At 48.2% G+C, this 26316-nt stretch overlaps 1 protein-coding gene and 1 long non-coding RNA gene across 6 annotated transcripts in view; one reads left to right on the top strand and one right to left on the bottom strand.

The window, feature by feature from the left end:
• The first annotated feature begins 2668 nt into the window (after positions 1–2668).
• PTCH1 (patched 1) overlaps positions 2669–26316 on the top strand; it is a 70629-nt gene continuing 46981 nt past the window's right edge. The window contains exons 1-2 of one of the 5 annotated variants that reach the window (XM_027550196.1): positions 2669–2753; positions 12807–12999. In XM_027550196.1, the coding sequence (XP_027405997.1) occupies positions 2751–2753; positions 12807–12999 (196 nt within the window). In that variant the 5' untranslated portion in view covers positions 2669–2750. Of the gene's footprint in view, positions 2754–10654; positions 10994–12021; positions 12110–12806; positions 13000–13540; positions 13642–26316 lie in introns of those variants that run through there. The other 4 variants (XM_027550194.1, XM_027550195.1, XM_027550198.1 and 1 more) reach the window with 4 other exon arrangements.
• Positions 6197–8447, bottom strand: LOC113897427. Its single transcript, XR_003512347.1, has 2 exons — positions 6529–8447; positions 6197–6430 (listed from the first exon to the last, which is right to left on the bottom strand). It is a non-coding gene; the product is annotated as an uncharacterized LOC113897427 (long non-coding RNA).

Genomic DNA, 26316 nt, shown 5'->3' with positions numbered 1-26316 from the left:
AGTTCTGACACCAAAGGTTCTATCTCCCTGATTCACTAAACCACCACTGCCCAACTTCAACAGTTCACATTCAAACCAAGCTCATCTTTGCTCCCAACTATAAAGCATTTGATTGAACTGTGACATTAAGACCTTCAGTCTTAACTAGTGGAGGTGAGACCACAAAATCTGGGCAGCTCTGTAACCTCTCCGTTCTTTACTATAAAGGGGTAACTTCACAGGGGGCTCGTGAAGCTTCAGGGCCCCTCCTCCCACAGTTCCCCTTCAATGGCCCTGTACTTGATTTTGTTTGTAATTTGGACTTCCTGAAGAAGCTGTCTCCCCTTACCAAACTGCATATGCCTGAGACCCCACCAAACCTGGGTCCACCCCTCATTATCAGCCTTGGCTATACTCATGGAGCAGGTAGCCAAATGTGCTTGTGCGAGGGTCTTCATTTGAACTGGGAAAGGCAAACTCCACAATTCTGCTGGAATTTCCCTGCAAAACTAGCTTACCTAACAACTTTATATTCTGGGCCATTTAAAAGTTGTTCGCTAAGCTGTTTCCTCTTTTTCTTATCCCCTTTCCTCTTTCATATTCTAGATCACTCTACTTGTAGATGTACTTATACCTTCTTCTTCCTTGTCCCCACCCACTCTCCCCAACCCAGGTTTAGAATAGGGTATGAACAGAATCCTTTGATATGACACCAAAAGGTAGTCTTTCAGAGGGAAATGTTGGTGGGTTTGTTTTCCCAATCATTATAACACAGAATCCATGTTCAGCTAATATCCATTTGAGACCATTTTATACTAAAGTCAACTGGTATGAAATGATAACCACTTTTTGGACCAGCTTAATTCATAGGGCTCCCCAGTATGCCAATGTTTAATTACTTAATGTGTTTCAAACACAAACACCCTGTAAACTCAAATGACCCTGTTAAAGAATGGTATATCATCTTTGGGGTAAGGAGATGACTTGTGATTTGGGGGGGGGGGGGGCGGTGGGGGGAAGGACGCTACATGTGCCCAGTCCTGTCTGACTCTGTGTGACCCCATAGACTGCAGCCCGCCAGGCTCTCTGTCCATGGAATTTTCCAGGCAAGAGTACTGGAGTGGGTTGCCATTTCCTTCTCCAGGGGATCTTCCCCACCCAGGGATTGAACCCCTGTCTCTTGCGTCTCATGCATTGACAGTTGGGTTCTTTACCACTAGTGCCACTGAGAAGCCCCTTTGTGACTTTCAGGTATTGTTTTATTTTGTTTTAATGACAACATGTACACACCCACCCACCTCTAATCACACTGTCAGCCCAGAATGAGGTGAAAAAAGGCAGGCTTTTCTTGAAGACCAGCTAGGTAACTCCCGATAGTTTCAGTAACTTGTTACCCCTCCCCCCATGTATCTGTAATTCATCTTTATTCAAAACGGGGTACATTTAAAATAGCACCTTGCAGCGGTCTGAATGTGAAACAGTTTACCCTACAGGTTTGAGTAGATTAAACATCGCAGCAGAGTCTCTCCTGACTAGGACTTTCCATTTAGGGTAAGAGGCTGAGAGCCACAGCACTTCCGCCTAGCCCAATCACCCAAGCTGGCCTCGTTTGGGAAGGCAGCGTGGGTGGGAGCGTTTGGGTGGCATACCCCAAAAACCACAGTAATTGGAAGGGAAAAGAGCAAATATCAATTAGTGATTCCTCAGCCAGCTACCAATCTTGGTTTCCAAGGGATTCCACTTTAGTCTTACTTCAGAAGTAGCAGCTTCCCAGGGACCTCCGACAGAAGCTGCACGAATCCACATACATCTTAGTACACTGAACATTTCCCCGGGGAGACTCTTGTTATCTGCCCGGCTTCCCTGGCTCTCTGCCTCCCTGTCAGCCTGTGGGCCTGTCAACCAGAATGCTCCCAGCTTCTCGGGGCTTCCGTGGGAATGCGAGCGGGAAAGGGCTTTGAGAACTGAAGACAGGAAAGTGGTGTTCCTCTGCAGCGCTCTGGGCACCCCTCATTTCCCGGAGCGCCGAGGATGCTAAAATGAGCTTCCCTGCTCCCCCCAGCACCGCCCACTCGGGGGTTTGGGCAAGTGGCTATTTGTTAGCAAATAACGTGTGTGGGGTTGGGGAGCAATAGGTGCGGAAGGCGAGATGTTGAGCGGAGACCCCCCGCCCGGCGACCCCCCGCAGACAGAGCCGCAGGGGGCGGGGAGGGGCGGCAGGGGCTCGTAGGAGCTCGCTCGGCGGGGCGCCTCCCAGGAAGGCGGGGAGGGGAGCGCCTGTTTACCCAGGAGGGCTGTGCTGATAGCACGTTCCTCGAGTTTACTTTGCTTTCCTTGAGTTTATTGTAAAGGGGTAAAGTTTTCGGATCTGTCACGTGACCCTGACAGGTCCTGCCTATGGCGCGGCAGACCACCCACGCCGAGGGCCATGGAACTGCTTAATAGAAACAGGCTTGTAATTGTGAGTCCGCGCCGCACTCCGCCGAAAGCCTCCGGCGGCCCAGCGCGCCGGGGTTTTTACACTTTCCGTTCCTTTTGTAAAGACGGAGGAGGAGGAGGAGAAGACGAAGACGAAGAAAAAGACGACGACAGGGAAGACAAAGAGATCTGCGGCGACAAGACTAGGGGGAGACGAGGGAAGACGGGAAGAAGACGGAGGAGCAGAGGACCAGGAAAGGGGGGCGCGGGGGGGAAAAGGAATTGATGTGAAATCCAAGCGCAGCGTCCGCGCCATCGGCACCCGCGCTCCGGGCAGGGCTTGACGGCCGGCTATGGTGAGTGCAGCCGGCTCGGCCGCCGCCGCCACCTCGCCCTCGCGCGGCCTGCGCCCCGGGAACGCGGGATTGCGGGTACTGGCGGGCGAGCGGGCGGGGCGGGCGGCGCGCCGGGGCCGCGGGGCTGGGTGGGCTGCGCCGGCGGGGCTCAGGGGCGCCGGCCCGCGCCTCCAGGCTCGCTCGCTCGCACGCTCCGGGCCCCCGCCCCCCGAGGCCGGCCCCGCGGGGCGGGGAGGGGGCTGTCTGCGGCGGGCCCGGCCGGGGAACGGCTCCGAGGGGAATTCTCACGGAGGGGGTCGCCTGGGATCCCATTTTCACGCTTGAAAGGGTCGCCACCTTGGCTTCCGCTCATCAGCCTGGTGGTGGCTACTGACTGCCAGCGGAGGCAGAGCGCTGGGGATGGAAGGCTGGTGCGAAGAATGACAGCGCCGGGGGGAGGGTGCGGGCCGGGAGCGCGCGCACCCGGGCGAGTTCTCTAGTCTCCCGGGAGCTCGGGGAGGTCTGCCCGAGGGGCTGGGCGTACGCTCTCGCACCCCTACCCAGTGTTCTCGGCACCTGGGCCTGGACTCTGAGTGGGACACCCAGGGCTAGGAGAGAAGTACCTTATCAAAACCCGAAGCGCAAGCATCCTTTCTCCCGGTCGCCGTTGGTGGGAATAAGGGCCAAAGGGGCTTTCCTGGGTTCAGGAAGGGGCCACGGGTAGGAGAGGTATGTGTTGACTCTTGCACCCACGGAATTGGGCATTCTGGTGCCTGCCAACCATTAAAGAGGTGGGCGGCTAGCCCGGTGCTGAGATGGCTAAGTAGGGCCTGAGGGGGATCCCTGAGGTGGGCCAGACTGATCCAAATCCATGTAGACCTGGTGCCAACCGTGGGACCACAAGACCTCCAGAGACTGTACCTCGGAGGTGACATATACTGTGTCTTCAGGTATTTAAGTTTCTGCTAAACATGATTCCTACTTGGTGGATGAGCAATAAACTCCAAATTTTCAGATCTCGATTTCCGTTACCTAAGAAGAACCATATGGATTGTTGTCTATGGAAGACACCTAGAGACCTCTGTTTTCATAGACATGGGAGAGAAGACTATCTTCTTTCCTTTCTAGCCTTCCTTCCTCTCTAGGGAGGAACCATATGAAAGAACAGGAGGTGATAATAAAAACCCACTATGGGTGGTTCTAAGTTTTTAATACTTTGATACTGAGGTCTTGAACTCGCACAATAGTCCTTTTTCAGCATTTGGTGTGTTCGATTTTTTTTTTTTTTTGGCTCCAGTAGTTCAACATGCAATTAATTACCTCTACAAAGAAAGACAATGCCTTTTGGTGTCACCCTTTGTTACTGTAACTTCTTATATCTGGGTGGTATAAATTGTTGCCTCAGGTGCATTGTGTACCCATGTTGTAAAACAAGGGCTTTCAGTTGTGAGTTTGTGTGTGTTCCAGTTGTCACCCAGCTTCCTTCCACAAGACTGTTTCACAGCCTTTCACCTTTGAGTCTAAGACCTTTTTCTTTTAAAATGTTGAATCAAGGTAGACACCCATTCTCAATTTGGGGTATTAGCTTCATTTCAAACTCACTGAGAAGTATATCTAATTTCTGGTTATAACCTAGTCATAAAGTAACAAGCTATTTGAATAGGAATTAGCACCATTTGGAATTATGTTGTGACTTAAAAAAAAAATCATCTTCAACTTTCTACAGATAGAAAAACTAATGAGGCAAATCAATATAGGTTGAATAGATTAAAATATCTGTCTTCCCTATTTTGTCCTTTCTCTCTCTCTCTCACACACACACCTTTTATTTTCTCCCGCCTCTGCCACAGTGTATAAAGCCCTATTGAGACGTGTAGGCGTGATGTGTAAACCGGATTAGCAGTATGAAAGAAAGACACACAATGAGCTGGAATTGTTTTACTTCCCTTTCATTTCTCATGCCTATATCTCTAATAAATTTGTTGCTCCAGCAGTGGGTCAAAGGGATCATGTTGCTCAGCTTCTTTTTCATGCAAGACCCGATGGCAGAGATCACTGAAATGAATGGTGTGCCTTCTGCCAAATGCAGAGTTTGATATGGATATATTAGATGGGGAGTTAGAGACGAGGAGAGAGATGGATGGAAGAATGTTGGGAGTTTGGGTCTTTCCAGAATACGTCTCTATCTCTTAAAGTAATGTGGCTAAGAAAATATATAGACAAGGGAAGAAATAAATATAAGGGTCAATGCTGTTTTCTTTCAAGTTCATTGTAGACTGAGCATTTTCTCTGCAGTTAGTGACATTCCCAGCAAGAGAATACCAATCGCTTTGGCACCGTAGAAAGTCTTAAGTCCCTTTTCCAAATTAGTATGTGTACCTGGAGTAATAAACATGAAGATTTCAGGGACCTTCTCGGGACATCTCCTTCTACCACCGCCCCCCCCAAGCTCACTGCAAGCACACACACAAAAAAAGCCAGTGCTCCTGGGTTTGTGCTGTAGACCCCTCATTTACTCTTTTGTAGAATTGGGAGCAGCTTCCCATTAAAGGAGATCAGGGGTAATTAGCAGCATTATTTTGACAAGTTGGCTAGAGCTGTTCCCTTTCCTCCAGTTCTGGGGAGGGGGAAATACGGGAGGAAACAGAAGGTTGAAGGGAGAAGGGGAGGGGAGTCATTCTTAAGGGGGTTACATTCTGGGGCTGCTGAATTGGTTTTTTCCCTCCCCCTTTTAGACTCATTTTCTACCATCACCTTTAAGCAAATACAAAAGCTGCCAATGAGGAAATAATAACGCACTCTTAGGGAGCCAAAAAATGGCTTGAATTGAGTCAACTCTTATCCAAGGTACCTGCTTTGAACTGCTCAGGTTCTGGCCTTTCACTCACATCCAGTGCCCTGGGCTCTCCATCCACAAATAGCATATCACTTTAAATCCCCAGTTCTCTCCCCATCACAGCCTCTCCACAGGAATACTTGTGGGACTTAATGTAATGTTTGCAATTATTTGCATTTGTGGAAAAGAGTATTAAGCTCAGTAGATAAAATTATAACATGGCCCAAAGGTCAAATTACTAGAATACATCTACTCCTTCATTCATTTGTACTATGCAGATATTAGCTAAATTACATTAGATTTTAAAGGCCTAATTAGTTGGATCTGAGAAACCAGTGAAAAGTCAAGTTCCAGCGTGGTTTCTCATTACTCCACCAAGTGCAGCTCCCACAGTTTCTTATCACTGGAATGTCCAAACACAAAGGGCAGATGTTTTATTTCAGTGTCATCATTGGGATAATCAGATGTCATTTTTGAGATGTGTGTGGTGTGACCATGGTTATTTGAATATTGGAGTAGAGAAAAGATAGGAAGGAATCATATTTTAAGAGTTTAAGGAATGTGTTTTGAAAACTACAAATTCCAATGAAGTCTTGGATCATGACAGAGAGACCAAAATGACAATTGATGCATTGAGATGGACTTTACTTGGAAAGGGAAAATGGGACACTCAAGAAAGAGGGCCAGCAACTCCTGCTGGTTGAAAAGGCACCAAGCGTCTCACTTGTTCAGTGCAGAAAGGCCACTAAAGAAGATTTTTCCCAGCAGACACCTTTGCAGCCCTGGCTCCTCCTGTCAGCCTCCTCTCAGGTCTGGAGAATCCCGGTTGAAGTTAACAAACCCGGTGTGGCGCAGCGGTGCCCTGCACAGGGCATGCATATTAAAGCCGACAATGCTTACAAATGTAAATAAGGGCAGATTGATTAGGAACAACATTATCGCTGGGAATGTCGAACTCACATGCATCAGCAATGAGGCAAATTGGGGGCAGCCTCAGCCCTGACCACCCAAGTCGAGCAGGCTTTTACACTGGCTCCTCTTCCTTTCTTAAAATGTTACAGAAACAAGGCCAATTAGATCCTCAAAGTAATTCATCTCCGTGTATGAAAAAAGCAGACCACAGGGGAAGCGGCCACTGGGGGTGGGGAGATTAAGATAGCGCTTGTTAGAGCCCAGGCTGGGGATTGCCGTCCTGGAACCCATGGTAGAATGTACAGGCCGAGACTATTGTCTGAGATACTGAAAAGTTAACCTATCAAACAGCGGGTGAGGGGGCTAAGGGAGCTGAAAACTGGGCCCAGAGATCAGTGTTCAGAACGTTTAGGAATTAAGTCAAACCCAGGGAGATGAACCCGAATTCAAGAGGTTTTGTCATCGAAATGGTGTACATGTAGCTGCGCGGGGAGTAATAGGAAATTGTTATGTGTGCATAGCTTATCATTTCATTTTAGAATTCCATAATCTATACTGAAATTGCAATAAAGGAAAAACTAATGTTTTGGTCTAAAACACTGTATAGAATTTCGTAAAGAAAAACATAGCACCCTGCCTATAGCTACATGGTTACCTTTGCCACACAGCAAGCCTCGTATATAAGACTGACGTGTCTTTTTAGGGGTACCACCCCCAAAACCTTTAAAAATTAATTTCCAGCGGCACGCACAAAACGGTCTGACTTGAAACGTCAGTAGAACCATTCAGTGAAAAAAAAAATAATATATCACGTGTCCCGATATGCTATTTACCAAACATAATAAAGACCAGGATATTGCTCAAAGATTAAGCTTGCTCTCAGTCGAGCCCAATATTCCTGCGATCTTATTTATTAACGTACTGTCATTGGAAATGCACGCTGCTGTCTTTTCTGAATTTTCGCAACCCTTCCTAGAGCCGCTCACAAAATCACGTGCTCCTTCGGAGTTTTAAGTTTTGAATTTACGCGCTGGTCGGGTACTCAGGTCCTCCTCCCGATCTCGTGAACACCGCCTCAGACACTTCTACTGTCTTTGTCTCTTTATTCTGCAGGACACCCCATTCAGCCCAGGGTACCGCACGCGTTTCGCCAGTTTGGGATTCAGAGGGCAGGGCCTCCCAGTGAAACCAGGAAGGAGAAAAGGTTAGAGGGAAGGTGGTGAGGCTGGTAGGAAGGGGAGAGAAGGGGGAGAAAAAAAAAGGGAGGGTGAAAGACGAAGGAGAAAGGAAAGGGGAGATTGAAAGAAGGAGGGAGGAGGGAGCCGCCGAAGAGGAAGTAAGGCGGCGGGGAGGGCTGGCCGACTGGCCCCCTGCGGGAGCGCGTGGGCCGCTCGGGTGGCCGGCGCGCCGGGCTGCAGTTCCTTTCGGGACGGGGCTGCTGAATGGGAAGGAACGCGAGCGATAAGCTATTGGCCGACCACGAGGAGGCCGCGCAGGCATTGGACGACGTAAGGGGGCCGGACCGCCTTCAGGAATGTACTACGGCGCGTCCGGCACGTCCGTCCGCGCCGGTGGGGCGTGCGCCTCCCTTGGGCTCCCGGGAGCCAGCGTTGGAGACTTGGAGCCCGCCTGGCGCTAGCCGAGCGCATCCAGTTCCCTACCTGCTTGACCAGGGTTGCGCAGGAGTTGGGAGTCCGGAGCTCGGCGCGCGCGGTAGCGGGCGCGCTCGGACAATCGCGCGCGCGCAATAGGCCTCCGGGCCCTTGGAGCGCGCGCCGACTGGGCCTTAGGTCACGTGGTAGCGTGGGCTCCGCCTTCTCCCCCGCTCCTCCCCCTTTCCCTCCATCTGGGTTTCTTTCTTTCCTTTCCTTTCCTTTTCTTTCTGTTTTTTTTTTTTCAATGAACACACACCGTGTGCATCTTAAAGCCACACTGCCCCATTTCACGGCTTCAGTCGGCTGCTTGCTGCAGGGAGTGCCTCTGCAGTTCAATACTGTTTTTAAAAAAGAAAGAAAAAAAAAAAAGTGGCGGTGAGGGGAACCAAATACTAAAATGAGGCAGAATAGAGAGTTTGTGGGTCTGGTCTCTATCTCGGGGAGGAACTTAACTTGCAAAAGAAAAAAAAAACTCCAAAAAAAATTTTTTTTTAAATAAAAATCGGAGCCGTGTAGGCAGTTTAATTTGTCTCTGACCCCAGGATCCACCTTAGACTCGCAGGTTTTCTGCCCCAACGGGAAGCGAATCCCCCTGATGTCTCGGTGACACTGGCTGCAGTGTCCGGACAAGTCCTCGCAATCGGCGCACAATTTGTTTCAAATGAATCCAGCATCAAAGCCTTTATTCTCCTTTATGTCACGCTACTATTAAATATAACAGGATGCGTACCAGTTTGGGGGGGGGGGTAAGGTTTAAAAGATTTTAAATAGGGACTTGTAGTTAATGAAAAGGGGGGAGAGTCCAAATGAATCCAAAATAGGAAAGCTTTTCTCTCTTTCTAAAGAAAACATTTCTGTTTCTCCGGTTGTTAAAAGGATTCTGTTGTTTCTCCTCTACAAACGTCGCATTAAAGATTCAAATAAAAACGCCTCTGCCTCCACGAGACTGCTTCTGTGTCTGGATTCCACGTTTATAAAACACTGACTCCTTCAAACCTGGACTGTGCTGCCGTGGGGTTTAGAGAGGGAAAACGGAGAGGGGGGAGCGAATTTTAAGAAAGGGTGGCTTTTCCCAACGTCCTTACTCTCCTCTTTAACTTTCCATTTTGTTTATCTTAATGCGAGGCGTTGTTCCCTGCGAGAGCCCAAGTCTTCTCTTTGGTTATAAAAGAAAAGAGAGAAGGGGAAAAAAAAAAAAAAATCTGGCACACACTGGCGCACTATCCACCACCCTGTCATTATTGGTGCAGGCCTGGGAATTCAAGCTGGACCTCCCAGTATTTGCTGCAGCTTGAGGCCAAGGTGCCTCTGAAAGGGTTTTCTTTGAAGAAATTTCTGAAATTGTTTAAGCGCTTTAAAAAATATTACATTTTCCCCCCTGTCTATCGCGAGGCAAATACTCGTGTATGTGTGTGTGTGTGCGCGCGCGCGCACGAGCAAAGCATCTTACAAAAAGAAGACACTGTTGAAAAGAAAAGGAATAAGAAAGAAAGGGAGGGGGAGCATTCCTTAATGGAAGTATTGCATGCGAGAAGGTTGGCGCTCTCGGAGGCTCCCCCCGAAGCCCGGGATGCACACACTGGGGTTGCCTACCTGGGTGGTCTCTCTACTTTGGTGAGCTGTTGCTAAGCAGCTAATAATAGTCATGTTTGCTGAGTAATTTCTGCCCTCCGCGAGCCAATCGCGTTGCAGAAACCCAAGCCATCTGACAGCCCCGGGGGCGGGAGCTCCAGCCTTTTTCTCTTTCGCTCGCTCTCTCCCCCTCCACCCCCTCCCCTCCTCCTCCTCTTTCTCCAAATGGAGAGAGTTCTTTTTTTTCTTCTTCCATCTCATCTATTGAATCAAGGAGCTGCTGCGGCCGCTGCCCGCTGCACACACACACAGCGGAGTCCCCAGGTCCCGGGAGCGAAAGAGGCGCGCTGCACTGGGGCAGAATGGTCCAGCGGGTCAGCGAGGAGCACAAGAAAGCAGAGTCCGGGACCAAGCAGCCACCGAGAAGCCAGCAGCCAGAGCGCAAGCACCCCGAGCAGCCCGAGCAGCAGCTTCAGGAGCCGCCACCGCCAGCAACAACCGCCGCAACTGCAGCGGCGGCGGCGGCTGCCCCGGCCCGACAGCGCTGAGACCCGCCGGGCGCCCACGGACCCCTCGGCGGCGGCTCTGCCTTTACCCTCCGCGGCCGCTCGGGCTACCCGTGAGACGCCGAGAGAGTCAGCGAGGCCGGCGGGAGCGGCGGGGATTTGCTGGCGCTTTCTGCAGTGAAGGGGTCGCGGCGCGGGGCGGGAGGCGGTAGGGGGAGTTGGGGACAGCCAGCCAGGAGCGCCGCGCGAGCGACCGAAGGACAGGCTGGCTCCACGCGCCGGCTCTCGCCCTCCGGAGAACTGGATGTGGGCAGCAGCAGCCGCAGAGACCTCGGGACCCCCGCGCAATGTGGCAATGGAAGGCGCAGGGTCTGACTCTCCGGCAGCGGCCGCGGCCGCAGCGGCAGCAGCGCCCGCTGTGTGAGCAGCAGCAGGTCTGTCAACCGGAGCCCCAGCCCGAACTGCCGGCGGCCAGCAGCGTCCTCGCTAGCCGAGCGCCGGGGCGCGCCGGGAGCCCGCAGCGGCGGCAGCAGCGCGCCGGGCCGCCCGGGAAGCCTCGGTTCCCGCGGCGGCGGCGGCAACATGGCCTCGGCTGGTAACGCCGCCGAGCTCCAGAACCGCGGCGGCGGCGGCAGCTGCAGCGGGGCCCCGGGCCGGCCGGCCGGTGGCGGGAGGCGCAGGCGGACCGGGGGACTGCGCCGCAACGCCGTGCCGGACTGGGACTATCTGCACCGGCCCAGCTACTGCGACGCCGCCTTCGCTCTGGAGCAGATTTCCAAGGTGCATTTCAGTCTCTCCTCTCCTCCCACTCTCTCTTCCCTCCTCTTCCTCTTTGGAATCGTCCCCGCCACACACACACACACACACACACACACACACACACACACACACACACACACACACACACACACACACCTCCAAGGGGGGAAAAAGACAAGTGGGGATTGAAAAATTCAAACCCTCCCTCCGGTCCTGGGAGGAAAGGGCTGTCGGAGGTCTGCAGGGGGTGGAGATTGTGTGTGTGTGTGTGTGTGTGTGTGTGTGTGTGTGTGTGTGTGTGTGTGTGTGTGTGTGTGTGTGTGTGTGTGTGTGTGTGTGTGTGTGTGTGTGTGTGTGTGTGTGTGTGTGTGTGTGTGTGTGTGTGTGTGTGTGTGTGTGTGTGTGTGTGTGTGTGTGTGTGTGTGTGTGTGTGTGTGTGTGTACGTACGCGCCCTCCCCAGCGTGCCTTTTCCGGAGCACTGGAAAGCGGTCCACAGTGGACCACCTCAAGAGCCGCAGCAGCGCGGCACTGCCCGATACCCCTAAGCCCCCTCCTCCTGCGCCCCTGCCCCTGTTTGCAGCCTAAACCCCTGTAATACTGCCACATTTCTTAACATCTTAGAGGGGGAGGCGGAGTGGAGAGAGGCGGAGAGAGGAGGGGGGGAGGAGGGAGCAGAAATAAAGGTGGTTTCCTTTTTTGGCAGCCGGTTTTGCTTTTGTTGAGCATGAAATCTCTGCTCCCTTAAAAATTATCCTCGGAAGAGGGCATCTCCTCTCTTCTTTTCCAATTTTTGAGCCACTTCTCATAGTTTGCGGGGAAAGGGAAGTTGTAAACAAATTGCCACCTTAAATTCGTGGTGCGGGTCTGCGGAACGGCCGGGTTCATTGTGTTTACGAGGTTCGCTGAAATGTGTGGAATCTGGGGAAGGCAAGCACCCAGACAGGGGCCCGCCGGGGCTGCGGCCAGCGCAGGGGAAACGCCGCCGCCGGGAACAGCCAGCACCCAGTCAGGACCCCCGACTGCGTCGGCCTGGGCTCGTCCCCTGAGCACTCGGCTACTTTTCGCGTTTAACCAGAAGGGAAGGGAGAGGAGGGAAAGATCCATGTGGCTGCCCTCTTCCGATCACAAATATTGTCGTAAGTTGCAGATGGCTGCCCCATTTCCTAATTCAGCTCACACGGCGTCTCCCAACGCCATGGAAATGCATCGCGAGTGAGCTCCGGCGCCCACGCTCACCACGTGGATCCCAATTTACTACCAAGTCGGGCGGGGGAATCAGAATGGGGGAGTCCGCCATACATTGTTCCCAAAGCGCTCTTGTACCCAGTCCCTGCCCTCGGCGGAGCACCCCGAGAAGGGTGAAGGCTGGGGCAGAACTTGCGGGCAAGGGCGCAGTGGTTTGCTTGTTCTTAAATGGGCTCCATCGCAGGGATTACGCAGCCCCTCCCTTCCCGGACCGGTGTGAATATTTCCTGTATTGAATGGTGTCTCTCCACACTGCCTCGGCTTCCTCTTGTTCCCGCAGTCCCTCTTCCCAGACCTTAAAGTCACTCGGGGATGCTACGCAGGCTGCGCGTGGGGGCGCCCCTGCTGTGGCCGAGGTGCAGCTCCCACGCTGCAGCCTGACTTTGATTTATGACCAGCCCCCCCCCCCTCCCCACCCACGCCGCTCGCGTTTCCTCTGGCCGACCTGGGTTCCAGCCCGCAGGGCAACCCCCCCCCCCCCCCCCCCGCCATGCAGTCGCGGGATGCCGGACGGGTGCGCGCAAGCGGGCGTGGACGCGCGGCCCGCGACTCCCGGGCGCTCACTCCTCCCTTCTGCTTCATCCTCAGGGGAAAGCTACTGGCCGGAAAGCGCCGCTGTGGCTGCGAGCGAAGTTTCAAAGACTCTTATTTAAACTGGGTTGTTACATTCAAAAAAACTGCGGCAAGTTCTTGGTTGTAGGCCTCCTCATATTTGGGGCCTTCGCTGTGGGATTAAAGGCAGCTAATCTCGAGACCAACGTGGAGGAGCTGTGGGTGGAAGGTAAGAAACTCTGCGCCCGCCGCTGCGCCCTCTCGTCCCCCCAACCCGGGCCCCCTTCCCTTCCTTCCAATTGATAAAGATATTTGCCAGCATACACCTAGATCCTTTCTGTGAAGAGCGAAAACCCCCTGCCCGCACCAGGGGGAATTGTTTATTGTTTGGGCGCCTGGCCAGGAGCCAGGCCCGTCCGACAAAGGCCGCGCTGTAATCTACTCCGGGAGCTGCGCTTTGCGAGGTGTTGTGGGAGAGAGTGGCAAGGGCGGGCCGGCGGGGGCGCAAGGGGGCCCCTCCGCGGGACAGACCACTCCGCTAGGCCGGGGGGGCCCCCAGGTCCAGCCGCCACCACCGCTCGCCTCCGCCGCGCGCCCAGACGCGGCCAGAGGAAGGCGTCTGCTCTGCCTGCTCGCGTCCTCAGCTTCCTTTCCTCCCCCACCCCCACCCACGGCGTCCAAAGAGAAAGGAGGGTGGGGGCAGAGAGAGGCCACCCCTCTGGCTGGAGGGAGTGTGCGCGCCCCCGGCGGCCGTGGCCGCCGCGCGGAGGGCGGGGGGCGGGAGCAACGCGGGCCTGCGGAGGCGGCGGCGTGTGTGGTCCTGTTTTTGGACAGCTTTCAACTCTTGGGGAAAAAAAACATTTGTCTCAAGGTACAAAAAAAGGGGGGTGGGGTGGGGGAAAAGGAGTTGAAAAAAAACAGTAAAGCACAGACTGGAACGCTTGTTTGCAAAGTAGATTAATGTTTCCTCGCGGGTGGGGGCTTTTAAAATGGAATTATTCTGGGAGAAAGCAGTGTTTTGCAGGCTGAGAGAATAAAAAAAATGTGTTTTAAGAACGCGGGTTTGGAGGGAGGGGCCATGGGAGCTCTCCAAGGGTTCTGCCAGTCTTTTATCCACATTCCTCAATTTGGGGGTTCTTGAAGTCTTTTTTTTTTCAAGTGGTTGTAAATTTAAAATAGATCACCCATAGACAGAGACGTACGCCGCCACCGCTGACGGAAACATTTTACATTCTTTGTGTAAATCTCTTTGATTCAGGGGTTTTGTTTGGGGCGGGGGAGAGAAGGGGGTTGTTTTTGTTTTGTTTTGTTTTTGGAAAGTAACGTTGTTGGTGTTTGGAAACATTTAACTCCTGAACACTACCTAGGTAATCTCTTACAATCAGATGGGAGAGATGGGTTGAGGTAATTATGTAGATACTTCAAACCGGAATATCTGAGGCATTCCTTGTGATATCTAAGACAAAATTTGGAAGCCTAAGAGTACATGCATAATTGCATAATTGATCCCTCTTCAGAATACTCTTGGAGACCTAGCCTTGGAGAATATTAAATCTTGCCTTGTTTGTGAAGATTCAGCTTTCAGTGTTTTGCAAGCATATGGTGGAGTCTTTAGTTGAGAAGTGACAATTAAAATAATAGTCCAAATAATTAAGACCAGAAAACATTCTTGCCTTAAGTAGCTTAGTAATGAATACAACAGTGTTCTTTGGATTGAATCCATGGGGTAATTTACCTCGACTCAGCGCCTCATTGTCATTAGTAGATAAAAGAAGGGTTTTATTAAGCATATATAATGTCTTAACAGCAAGTTTACTGTGCATCTATAATGGTCCTAGCACGGTGCTGGGCACTGAAGGGACACTGAAGATATGAGACACTCCCTGTGCACAAATTCATACATTTACAACTATTAGAGTTGAATGTCAGACTTGCATTAAATTTGAAACTTAAATGGCAGAAGAAAAAACCTTCCATGGAGGTGGTGAGGCAAATTAGGGCAACCTAGAGCAGAGGAGGGAGGGAGTTCTAAGCAGAAGCTCAGAAAAGGGGTCAAAGGCCCAAGCTGAGGGGACAGCAGCAGTGGGAGGCCCCCTGTGGGGCAGGGATAGGGTGCAGTAGCTCTTTGGGGCCCTGGACCATTCAGAAATGATGTGATTGGCTAGACTGTGGGCAGCTGCCCCAGGTTCTAGGGCAGAGCAAGAGATGAGTAAATTTCCCTTTCTGCTACTTGGACCAACAAATTTGTTGGGTGTCGATGATGATGACAAAAGACCATATCGTTGTTTTGAGCAAGACTTGCCAGTAGATTTTGAATAAGTTTATAGACAACTAATGTTAACTTATTTGTGTGTGTGTTAGTCCAGCTCAGTTGTGTCCAACTCTTTGTGGCCTCATGGACTGTAGCCTGCCAGGCTTCTCTGTCCATGGAATTCTCCAAGCAAGAATACTGGAGTGGGTAGCCACTCCCTTCTCCAGGGCATCTTCCCTGCATTGTAGGCAGATTCTTTAGCATCTGAGCCACCAGGGAAGCCCCCACTTATTTGTATAACATTGTATAAATATTTTTAGAAGTAACTATGTTTGTGCATTACATAACTCATTTCAAGTCCTGGGAGGAGAAACAAGCTGAGGCTCTAGCTTAGTGATAGAGTGCTGGGAAATGACACACCTGAGATAAGACTCATTGTGCCTACTTTGAACCTCTGAGCTATTTCCTTTCCCATTCTGTTTTGGCAGTTTCAGTGTGGCTCACTGATTCTTTGGCCAGATACTCCATACTATCACTTGTTAAACAACTACCCTTACCATTTATATTATCACATGCCTTACCATTCAGTAAAGTAGCTATCTATTATCTTTATTTTTATCACCTGATAGCCTTTGTAACATTTTTTCTTTTACTAGATGATTGAATTATTGTCCTATTTTGTATGTGAGAAATTATGGATCCTCTGTGTCTCCATGTCCACCCTGCCTACTGGTGACTTAAGTCAGCCTGATCTTCTGTTGCCTTGACCTTGATTTGCCATTCCTTCATTCCATACTCTCTTCCCCTGTAGAAGTAACAGTTTCAAAAGTGTAAATAAACCCAACCAAGGAGGCCACCATACCATTTTATAATTTTAATTTAAATTCAAAGTAAAGGTAACAATGAGGAAGTCTTGTTTGTGACATAGTGAGCTTAGTGTTTATATCAACAGCAAATAATGGAATTATTTGCTTTTCAGAGTAAGAATTCTCTACTATCCTAAACTGTAGTAGAGTAAAATGAGAAGTAACTTGGAATGTAGGTTAATTTGCACTTTAGTGTCTTAGGTACATTCTTCATCACTATCAGCAAAGAAATCTGTTAGATAGTCATTTCTTAATAGAGACTGCAGATATTCTGGACATAAACAAGGGTGCTTGCTAAACCAAGTGAATGGAGGTCGCATATTTTCTTAGTTAAAAAGCAACAGAAGAAAGGAAAGCATAAGAGATTTCAAGGGGAGAGAGTGCTGAGGAACAATTTATAAAATGTTATTTCTTCTGTTGATAAAAATTGACATGCGTATATGCAAAAGCAACTGTACATCTATACACAGGTACATTCATATCTAGATAAGATTGATTTATAGATAATGTATTAATATCTTCACTTGCCTTTATATCTGTGTATACACATAGACTTACTACAAGTATCCTCATATCTGCCAAAATAATGTTATCTTTTTAATATAGTCAGCAAATTAAAGGGATCCACTTGATAGGCTGTATCTTTGATTTGGCTTTCATGCTTTGTTTAACATGCTGAGGAAACATGGCTTTATAAAGACAGTTTGAATACATTGGCCACAATGTGCAGCCAATATAATCTAGATAAGGAAGATGTTTTTTATGGCATTGGTGATAAGAATTCTTTGATTCTGTAGTTACAGTGTTCATACAATGATTGCTTTTTAAGAAACTGTCAATATACATTAGGTGCTAGCTTGGGTCTTAGGGTTATAGTATTTGCGAGTAAAAAAATTTCAAATCTAGATTGCTTGTGAATGGAGTCCTGAGGGTGGGTGAAATAATATGTGGAATGTTTCAGTAACACCAGCCAGTGGCAGCAAGGTCAGGGAGAGAGTGTTACTTAAAAATACTCATTCAGCACATGTTCTCAGTGACTGCTCTGTGTCAGGTACTGCCTGAAGCTCCAGAGTGATGTTGGTAAAAGACCCTCATCCCTGTCCTCAGGTGACTTCCGCCCAGCAGACACACAGACCAGTGGCAGGATAGCAGGGGCACCTTGTAGGATAGCCCTGAGGAAGGGGGCCTGAGTCAGGGGCAGGGCTGGTGGTGGGGTATTCCAGGTCAAAGGAACAGCATGGGCAAAGGCTCAGAGGACAGGGGGTGTGGTCTCTGGGAGAACTTCCAGTGCTTACCTTTGGTTGGGACCTCAGGTTTGAGGTGGGACACCTTGAGTCTTAGAAGGTCCAGCTATGTAGCAGGAAGGTCTCTGATGTGTTCAGGGTGTTTGGCGGGTGGTGTCAGCGGGGACTTGCCAAATCTTCCTTTAGCCATTCTTTGCCTGCCTTAAGGTTTACACTAGTGTATTTGGCCTCCAGCTCCCTCCTTGGTACCAGAGAGCTTCCCCAGGATCTCACAGAAGGGAAATGCTTTCTTTTTAATCTTGCCCATTTCTCGGTTGGTTTTGCATTTTTGCTTAGTGCTTTTATCCTTCTGCCTCACTTAGTATCTACCCCTCCACTCCAACCCTCTCTGAGACATGAGTTTGTTGTCATGATTCTCCAGTGACAGAACATTCATTTATCTTTTTGAGCTTTTTGTTTTTTTCTCTAAACATTGCCTCCTTTACTACAAAAGATAACAGCCTTGAAATGAATCCACATTGTCTTGTGTTTGGTTATTAACATCTCTGGAGGCCAGCATCAAAAGAGGAGGACACAAGTTATAACTTGGTTTTTTCTTAAGGCACATGGCCTTTTTTTTTTTTTTTTTTTTTTTTAATGCTTGCTTAGTATTTCTAAGTGCTCTAGAGTTTGTAGTTGCTAGCATAAGCCTTCAGTGCTCTTGGCTGTTTTTGGCTCTAACTTAGGCAGTTAGAGGAGATAATTGAGCTTCACCTTTTCAGTTTAGAACAGTGTTTCTCACTATTGATGTTTGGGGCTGGATGATTCTCTGTTGTGGGAGCTGTCCTGTGCACTGAGGTATGTTTAATAGTATCCTTGGATTTTACCCTCTAGATGCTGGTAGCACTCTCCTGGATGTGATAATTGTGTTTCTATTCATTGTCAAATGTGGGGGTGGGGGTTGCAAAATTGCCCCAATTGAGAACCAGTGGTTTAGATAATAGGTAATAGATTGCAGTTAGAAGACGGATGCTGATGGAAGGCTTTTATTACACTGCTAAAGCATTGCCATAAATGTGAAAGCTTTAAGATAACTCTCCCTCCCCATCCCTATATTTACTGACCCAGGTATCTAACTTTTTTCATGCAAATACTTTAAACTTTGGATTATCTTTAGAATTATATTAAGTAGCAAGTAAAAACATCATGAAAACTTGAGAACAGGTGGGGATAGGCCATAGAAGAAGGGAGAAGTGTTATATTCGGATACATTTTTTTTTCCTTTTCCTTTGGGTAACTTAATTTTGCAGATAGACCTCACTGGATTTCCAACACAGTAGACTGAAGGTTTTTAGCATGAATGTGACTTTACAAAAAGCAACAAAAGACACCACTGGACTTCGCTCCTACAGCAATAACAGCTCCTTTCCAAATCCCACATAGTACATGGGCTCTTGATGATCCAGTTCTCCAGATGTTCCTGCCACACACTGCTTGTTGCCAGGTGCTCTTGTGCAGCAGAACCAAAGAAACAACGAAGGACTGAAGCCCGTCTGCCAGGCAGGCGGTGCACAAGCTCTGCTCTTACTGCCCTCTCCAAGGTTATCAGCCAGTTTCTGGTTTCTGGGGCCGTCAGTTTGGGGGTTTTGGCATTTCACGAAGGAGAGAAAAAAAAAAGGCAACAGCTTCTTTCTGCTCCTTGGTCCCCTAGGCACTTTTAAAATGAAGACTATGTGTTCTAGATGGTTATTCGATTCTGACAGTGGGCACATACATACAGGTGGAAGCAATTGTGGCATAGCTTTCATATCTGGAGAAAAACGATCAAAAAATAAATGCCCAACAATAAGTGCTTTAAAAATAACAGATAGCTTCAGATGCCATCTTCCTATGGCAGCTGACCCTCTAAATCCTTATATCTCTTTGGTGCCTGCCACTCTTGACCCTCTGACAAGTTTAGAGGTCAGGTTGGGCGATGGAGTGTTTCAGATATGTGGAACGCTGCTTGGAGGTTCCAGAAGATGACAGCTTCCAGATGTATGAACCGCCAGATCAGTTTGTTTGGATTATGCTCCACAGCTGATGGCGAGATTAACGCTGGCTGGACAAGCTATGGGAGATTTGTCTGGTTTCCACAATGCCATGTTTATATTTCATTGGGATTTCTCCTTCAAAGCTGACCTCCCCATGACCCCTGCAGCTCTGTCCACTCAGGCTGAGCTGTAACTTGTCTGCCCTCCTTCTCTTATTGGGGGGGGGGGGGGCGGGGATCACAGTTAAGCAGTGGAAGGGGCTGTTTATATGGCTGCCCCCCTACTTTGTTCACACCAGTAGGACTGAATCTGCCCAGATTTAACTCCTGAAGAGTAATCTATTCAACTGGTTGAGAAGAGGGGAGTGTTTTATTTTAACCTTTTTTTTTTTGCTTTTAAAACAAGTATGGAAATAGTTTAAATTATTTGAAAGGAGACCAGATTTAATAGAAGCCATTTTGCAAAAATACACTATTTTAACTTAGCACTATTTTTAAAAAAGGTTGAGAGAATTGTAGCTATGTGAGACTTCCCTAAATAATTGCCATACTTGAATGATTCTATTATTAAAATACTGTTATTTGCTTTGCTGCTCATCAGTTCCCAGAACCTTATCTCCATCCTACTTCCTCCCTCCTCCGTCACCTGTATCCATCCCTTTGCTCTTCTGCCCTCCTCTCTTCTCTCCTCTCCCTCCCACCTGTCCATCTTCCCACCTATTCATAAACTGCCCAAATCCAATCCTAGTGGCTCTCTGGAATTACTAGTGTGAAATCTGAAATGGTAGTAAATCTGGTTAATCACAAACTGACAGGAAGGAATTCGAAAATGTATTGTTTCAAATCAGCTGTGGGAGATACTAGATGCAGAGCTACCATCTGCATCCTTAGGGTTCTTAGGTTGTATGAGAGTTGGTTTCAAGACTGTTTCTTTGATGGGGTCTTATCAGTAGATGTGCTTCTCCTATTGAAGAGTCATGGCATTTTAATGAGCTTTTGAGGTAACTTTAGAGTCCACTGATGTGTGGCCTATGGAACAAGTCCTAGTCCCCTGCGCTTAATGTGCCATATGAATGTGAAGAATTGGGCCCCATAGTGTTTCTGAGATGCTGAGTGAAACATACACCATGACATTCCAGCCCAGGTCCTCCACCTTCAGGTGTTCCCTGGGTGGAACTCTCATCAGAATCAAAGGTAGCATGGAGCCTGGGTAGAGGTGGAAGAGGACAGGTTTCCACATCCAAATTTTGGCTGATGCCACAGCATTAGATGGTCTGTCCTCATGAGAAATCTCAGTTGACATCCCAGAATGCAGACAGCGCTGCTCATGAAGGCATCTCTGGCAGCCCAGAAAGAGGAAGCTCCGTGGGATTTCCTTGGTGGAAACCTGCCTCGAATACACAGTCATCATCAGGGTCACCAAAATATAAGCATTTTTATTACTCTTCGCTTCTAAACTCTGCATTTAGGAGCTTTATGGTAATACTTTTTAGATTTCTTTTTCCTCTTAATTGGATATAGGCTTGTTATTTCCTTCACTACAGTATCTCAGTTTTTCTCCGTATGTCTTTAAGTTTGACCAAAATAACTAGCCTTTCAAAACAGTAGAATGCTGCCATTGAGGAACTGCTTGACTGTTGAGAGTTTTAGGAGTTCTATTTACAGAAAGATGCCTCCTGTCCTCAGTCCCTTCAAGACTGTGACCATTTTGTTGTATTGGGGGCTTAGAGCATAGTTGGAAAAACAGCTGTCATGTGTTAAGGAAACTCGTTGGTGGGCAGTCAGGTACCTGCTAATGAGTGACAAGTTTGTTGTTGGAGAGATTTATAATGTGGAGGCAGGGCCTTATTTCTAATCCAGAAACCCAGGTGTGAGTAGGCCCAAATGATCCACACTGCATGTGGGTCCCAGAACACCACTGGCTATGGAGGCAAGGCTAGTGAGAAGCAAGCCTCCATACTGCAGCACAAGCTTTATCTGTTATAGTTAAAATAAATGAAAAACAGGAGACTTCCGTAATTTAGCAACCAAGATAGTCTTCAGTTATTGATGAAGCATATATGAAAGTAAACAAAAGGAGCTGGAAGTGGGCTTTGTTAAGTCAATGTGCATGACTTTTTTTTTCCTTTTAAATCATTGCTTAAGGGCTTCTGGCCCCTAGCTCAGGAATCCTGCCCAAAAATGCCAGATGTATTACACAGTCAAGTACTGCAATGTAAACAGTCCTCTGTGCCATGAGACAGGGTGGTCCACCTCCTATTTAAGAAGAGCGAGAGACTGAGAGGGAACGAGAGGGGTAAGCCTTCTGCAGCGAGCACAGTAGTGATCCCATCATTTGTATTTTTAGCTGCATAGTCAAGATTTGAAACTACAAAAAACCCAGATGAGTTAATACTTTGGACTAGTAAGGAAAAGCAACTTGAATTGGGATGCCAAAGAGAGAAAGATGTGGCTTGGATAATGTTGCTTCATTGGGTCAGATATATTTATATAAAGTTGAACAGAATGGTGGGGTGAGCTGATAGGAAGAAAGCTATTGTCTTCATAGCAGCATCCTCAAGCTACTATGAGCCTTCCCCTTATTATTTGCTGCAAGGAAAAGCCAGCTTCTTTCACAATCCCTTTATACTGGTTGGTACACCTTCTGTGTATAAACCTAAGATTTATCACAAGACTGCTCTGGTCTTTTGTAGCCAGGGTGGGGGTGGGATAACCCAGGTTACACTGCAAAATGAATGACCTTCCAGTTTGCTCCCAATTTCTAAATTTAAATAAAGAATTTGCTAATTATGATCATTTGGAGGTGAGAAAGCAAGCACTTTGGGCCATCCCTTCCGTAGAATGTATCTTATGTGCTGTGGGCAGTTCAAGGAAATTGGAATGGCTAGACAGATCTGCACACCCAAATAATCAAATACTAAGCAGTGCTTACAGTGACTAGACTCAGTGGTTTTAAAAATGAATCGGAAAGTGTTTTGTGAGTTAGGAGGAAATGGGGTTTCAGCTTGGACTTCGGGAATTGTTAAAACAACCTATGATAATATTACCTTGATTTAATAAATGGGTTCTGTAGAATGATCTGAGAAAATTGCTTTAAGAAACAATGATGATAAAAAGAGGAACTTTGAGATTAAGGAGAATGTAGGCTTTTTGACTCTCTCCTGCCCTCCTCCCGCCCTGCCTTCCCAACCACTTTTTTTCTTTTTTCTTTCTCTGAATTCTCCCATCTTCCCCACCCCCATTCCCTCCCTTGATTTCCTTTGCTCCTGCAGTGGCGAAACCAGAAAATCTCACAAAAATAGATGTAAGTATTATACAGTATCTTTTTAAATAGAAACTTTTTGAAAGATAAGAATTTTCCCAAACTACTTTTAAGACATTCTTCCTCTTACCTGATTTTCCCCCTTGAGAATCATACAGTGTTGTAATAAATTAAAAAAAATGATACCATCATTTTAATCCACACATGATCCAGAAAAGAGCTGCACATGTTTAATACTTTGCTTAATTGCAAACAAAGCTTGCAATTTGAGAGAATTGGGATTAGGGCTAAATATCTATTAACTGCTCTTTCTAGAGATTTGAGGGATAGGATGACCCTTTTTTTTTCTTTTTTTTTTTTTTTAAATAGGCTACAGTTTCACATGGCTTCCAAAAGAAATCTCTCTCCCTTTTTGTTTCCCACACCAATTGATTTATCATTTTGCTTGCAAGCAGATCCAGAATGTTAGGGCAAGAACACACTCACTTTTTTCTCGTAACTTTTTTGTTGCGGACCGAAACCAGTTGACTTGAATAAATTTTTCTGAGGCCTGAATGTAGCCAGCAACGTGGAAAAATCTTGCCATTCAGGGCCGTCTGAATGTACATTTCAGCCACACAGTAAGCTGCATTGGTAGGCACTGGACTGCTAAATACAACCATTTTTCGCAGCAGCGAGTTAGACAGGTGATTAGCATAATTAGCACCGAGCAGCTATACATATGGTAATGCTGAGTGTGTAAATGCCAGCTGCGGTGTAAAATTTATGTCAGGGGTCGGCAGGGCTGTGCGAAAGTATTGTGTTCCAGCTGCAGGTCAGGGCCGCCAAAGCTTACCTCCTTTTCTCTTGTTGGTGAATACACCAAACAGAAGAGAAAGACAGAAATATAACAGATACGGCTTTGATGGAACAGCCTGGTTCTGTGCAAGAAGGACTGTTCTATAAAACACGCGCACACACTCACACACACTTGCAGAAACCCCATTACTTTCTCTACAAATTGTGTTTACTTCATGCAGGGTCCACATGAGTGGTGGCGGCCAGAATGGGAGGCTTGGGTAGGTGAATGGGCCAAATGATGTCAAGGGAGGAAAACTTTTCTGTCGGTGAAAATGTTTAAAAGGAGTTTGAGAATTGTGCTCTTGGTTTTTCCCCCATCCTCTTGTTTCCCCTGGCTTGCCCCACCCCTGATTCCATCCACAACTTGTGTCCATGGTGGTTTCCTTCAGATTAAATGGGGAAGCCTCCCCTCCTCCCTGGGAGAGCTAGTGCAAGCATCTCTAGAAGAATGAGAATTGACCACCATGGAGGTGTTTGTTCACCTTGAACATAGTAAGGTTCCAGCACTCTCTCTTCCCAAACTGCTTGACTGGTTTTAGCAAAGGGCCCTTGTGTTTTATGGTAGCTATGCTCAGTGACATTCCACGTACTGCCACTGGGAGACTCATGAAATTCTTTATGGATAGGAAAAGAAGCGGGTAGGTTTCTTATTTTAAAAAGGAGACAGTCTTCAGTAGTTCATGTCCTTCGAAATGTACCACAAGGGAATTTATTACTAAGAGGAGTTGAGGCAGTTTTGCCCTGGAAGCATTTTTTCTGCCACCTCCCTCCCAGCCCCACTTTTCAGTTGGTGGCTGTAGGGAGTGGTGGTGGTGGTGACAGAATATAGTTCACACCGTGCTGACCTAGTGATGAAACTTCCTCACAGCACCAGGGGGTCCTTATGCATCGGGCCCCTAATCCAGCTAATCCTGATGGCAACACAATCATGAAAGTGGCCCCCAGTGACGTGCGTCTCCCCACACAGATGCAAGAGGGAAGGGTCAGTGCAGGAGATGGAATTCCACAGGGGCCAGGGAGCCTGTGTGCGAAGGTGGGGACTCATATCGTCTCCCCCACCCCAAGCTGCTCAAGTAGGAGGCCAGTGAAAAGAAGCTCAGGCTGGATAATGGCAAGGAGACTGTTCAGAGCAGAGAGGTGATGTCAGCCTCACAGAAGCCCGGGAGAAGGGAACTGGGGTTAATGTTATGCAACAGCCTGAATGCTAGATAGAGAGCCTGCAGCTTTGCAAAGGCATTCAGTTTTGTTGTTGTTCAGTTGCTTTGGATTTTTATTTTTTTTTAATGAAGACAGTAGGAGGACTTAAACTGAGAACTTAGAACTTGATAACAAGAGGCTGTCTTGGATCCCTGGTTCTTCTTCCTGGCCCAGCATTGCCTCTGAGCAAACATGCCACCCTGTGTCAGACCCTCCTGGGCTTGCTCAGCTCCTGCAGAAGGACAGGACTGGGGTTTACATCTGCCTGTAGTATCATTTGAGCAGTTGGGGGAAATCACTGTAGGGCCTGGGACAGTTCACAGCTGGGCAAGTATGCACTTAGAGATAGAGCCAAGCTCCACTCTGCCACATTCTGCTGGAAGCCAAGGACATCTTGAGCTCTGCAGGCTTGACTTCACACGGCCCCTCTTAGGTGGGGTTGACTGCAGCCCTCATTTGCCGCAGCAGCAAGCGACCAGTGAAGAATGGGCCTCCTGACAGACGCAGTGTCATCTTGGGAATTGGTGGCCCTGTAAGAAATACCGGGTGGGAGGTGGGGCAGTGCAGGCAGCAGGTCCAGTGTGGGCAGAGCGCTGGGCTGACCTGATCGTGTCCGACAGGGCGAGCGGGCGGCTTCAGGAAAGCCATTCAGAGGAAGCAGCCCGGGTGGGAACAGATGGCACCACAAACAGCTGGTGTGGGGGCTAGTAGTAGGCGCATGCTCAGAGCCGCTGCTACCACAGCACTTGGCCCTCCTCGTCCCCCCACGCAGTCCCTGGGGAGGCGTTGCAATGTGTCTGTCCGGCTCTTGTCTTGTTTTTGCTGTTTTCATGGCACTGGGCTCTGTTCATGAAGACAGATTCTCTTTGGGCTATATGACTGTAGCATTTTCCCATGGCAATACCCAAGGGCACAATCCCACCAGGAGGAAAAGAAAAGCAGCCTAGAAGCTTAAGCAGCATTTGGCTAGTCATGAATAAAAGAGATGGGTAGAAGAGTGACTGAAACTCACAGCCCAGAAGTTTTCAGCCCATTGCCCAAATTACTGAATCTTCATTTTTTTCCAGTTTAGAAAATGAGCTGGTGCTAATAATTTTACAGTTACACTCTTTTAGAGATTTGTACTTTTTCATGCTCACAATTACCAATTGCAAGATTGAAAAGAGGACCTGAAGCAACTAAAGGGGGGAAAAAAAATCTGTCTAGAGGCTGTTAGATAATTCATGGGATTAATCAAATGCAAATGCCCCACTTGCATATACACAGACCCCATTTTCCTAATTGGACTCTGAGTGGGTACTTTTCAGGCTGAAAGGGTCATTTGTTTTGACTGATTGACTTTTGAGGCTTTGGGGAGAATTAATATCTTATACAGATGACTGCCTGTTCCCAAGGCTCTGTATTGAGGCTGTTCATTCATTTATTCATCCGACACACTGAGTGCGAGCCGAGGTGAGTGGGCAGCGGACAGTTCCTCCCTGAAAGGACTTGGAATTTATTGGGAAAAACACTTTGGTTGGTCCTTCAGAACATCTTTATGTGAATTACAATACGCTTTTGGCAAAAGCTTTTTGCATGAATGCCACAGATGTTTATTAAGCTCTGTGCGAAAGGCTGTGCTGAGGAAGGATCCAGCAGAACATCACAGGGAATGTCTGATGTCTGCCATGGACTGGAAGGGCACTAACCCAGAGGTATGGACCCCTGAGCAGAAGGGTTTCCCACCTATCTAATGGCCCTTCTTCACCTGGGAAAATTATACTTAGTTGAATTTGGGGAGGGAAGGATCAGCCTAACTTGATCAAGAACTTTTTTGCAGAAGTGATCCTTTATACACTACTTCTTTGAAAGAACTGGTTTAAGCCTCTGGTTGCT

Source organism: Bos indicus x Bos taurus, chromosome 8, assembly GCF_003369695.1.
Source record: "Bos indicus x Bos taurus breed Angus x Brahman F1 hybrid chromosome 8, Bos_hybrid_MaternalHap_v2.0, whole genome shotgun sequence".
NCBI lineage: Eukaryota > Metazoa > Chordata > Mammalia > Artiodactyla > Bovidae > Bos > Bos indicus x Bos taurus.
This window is presented reverse-complemented; position numbering and strand designations above follow the sequence as displayed.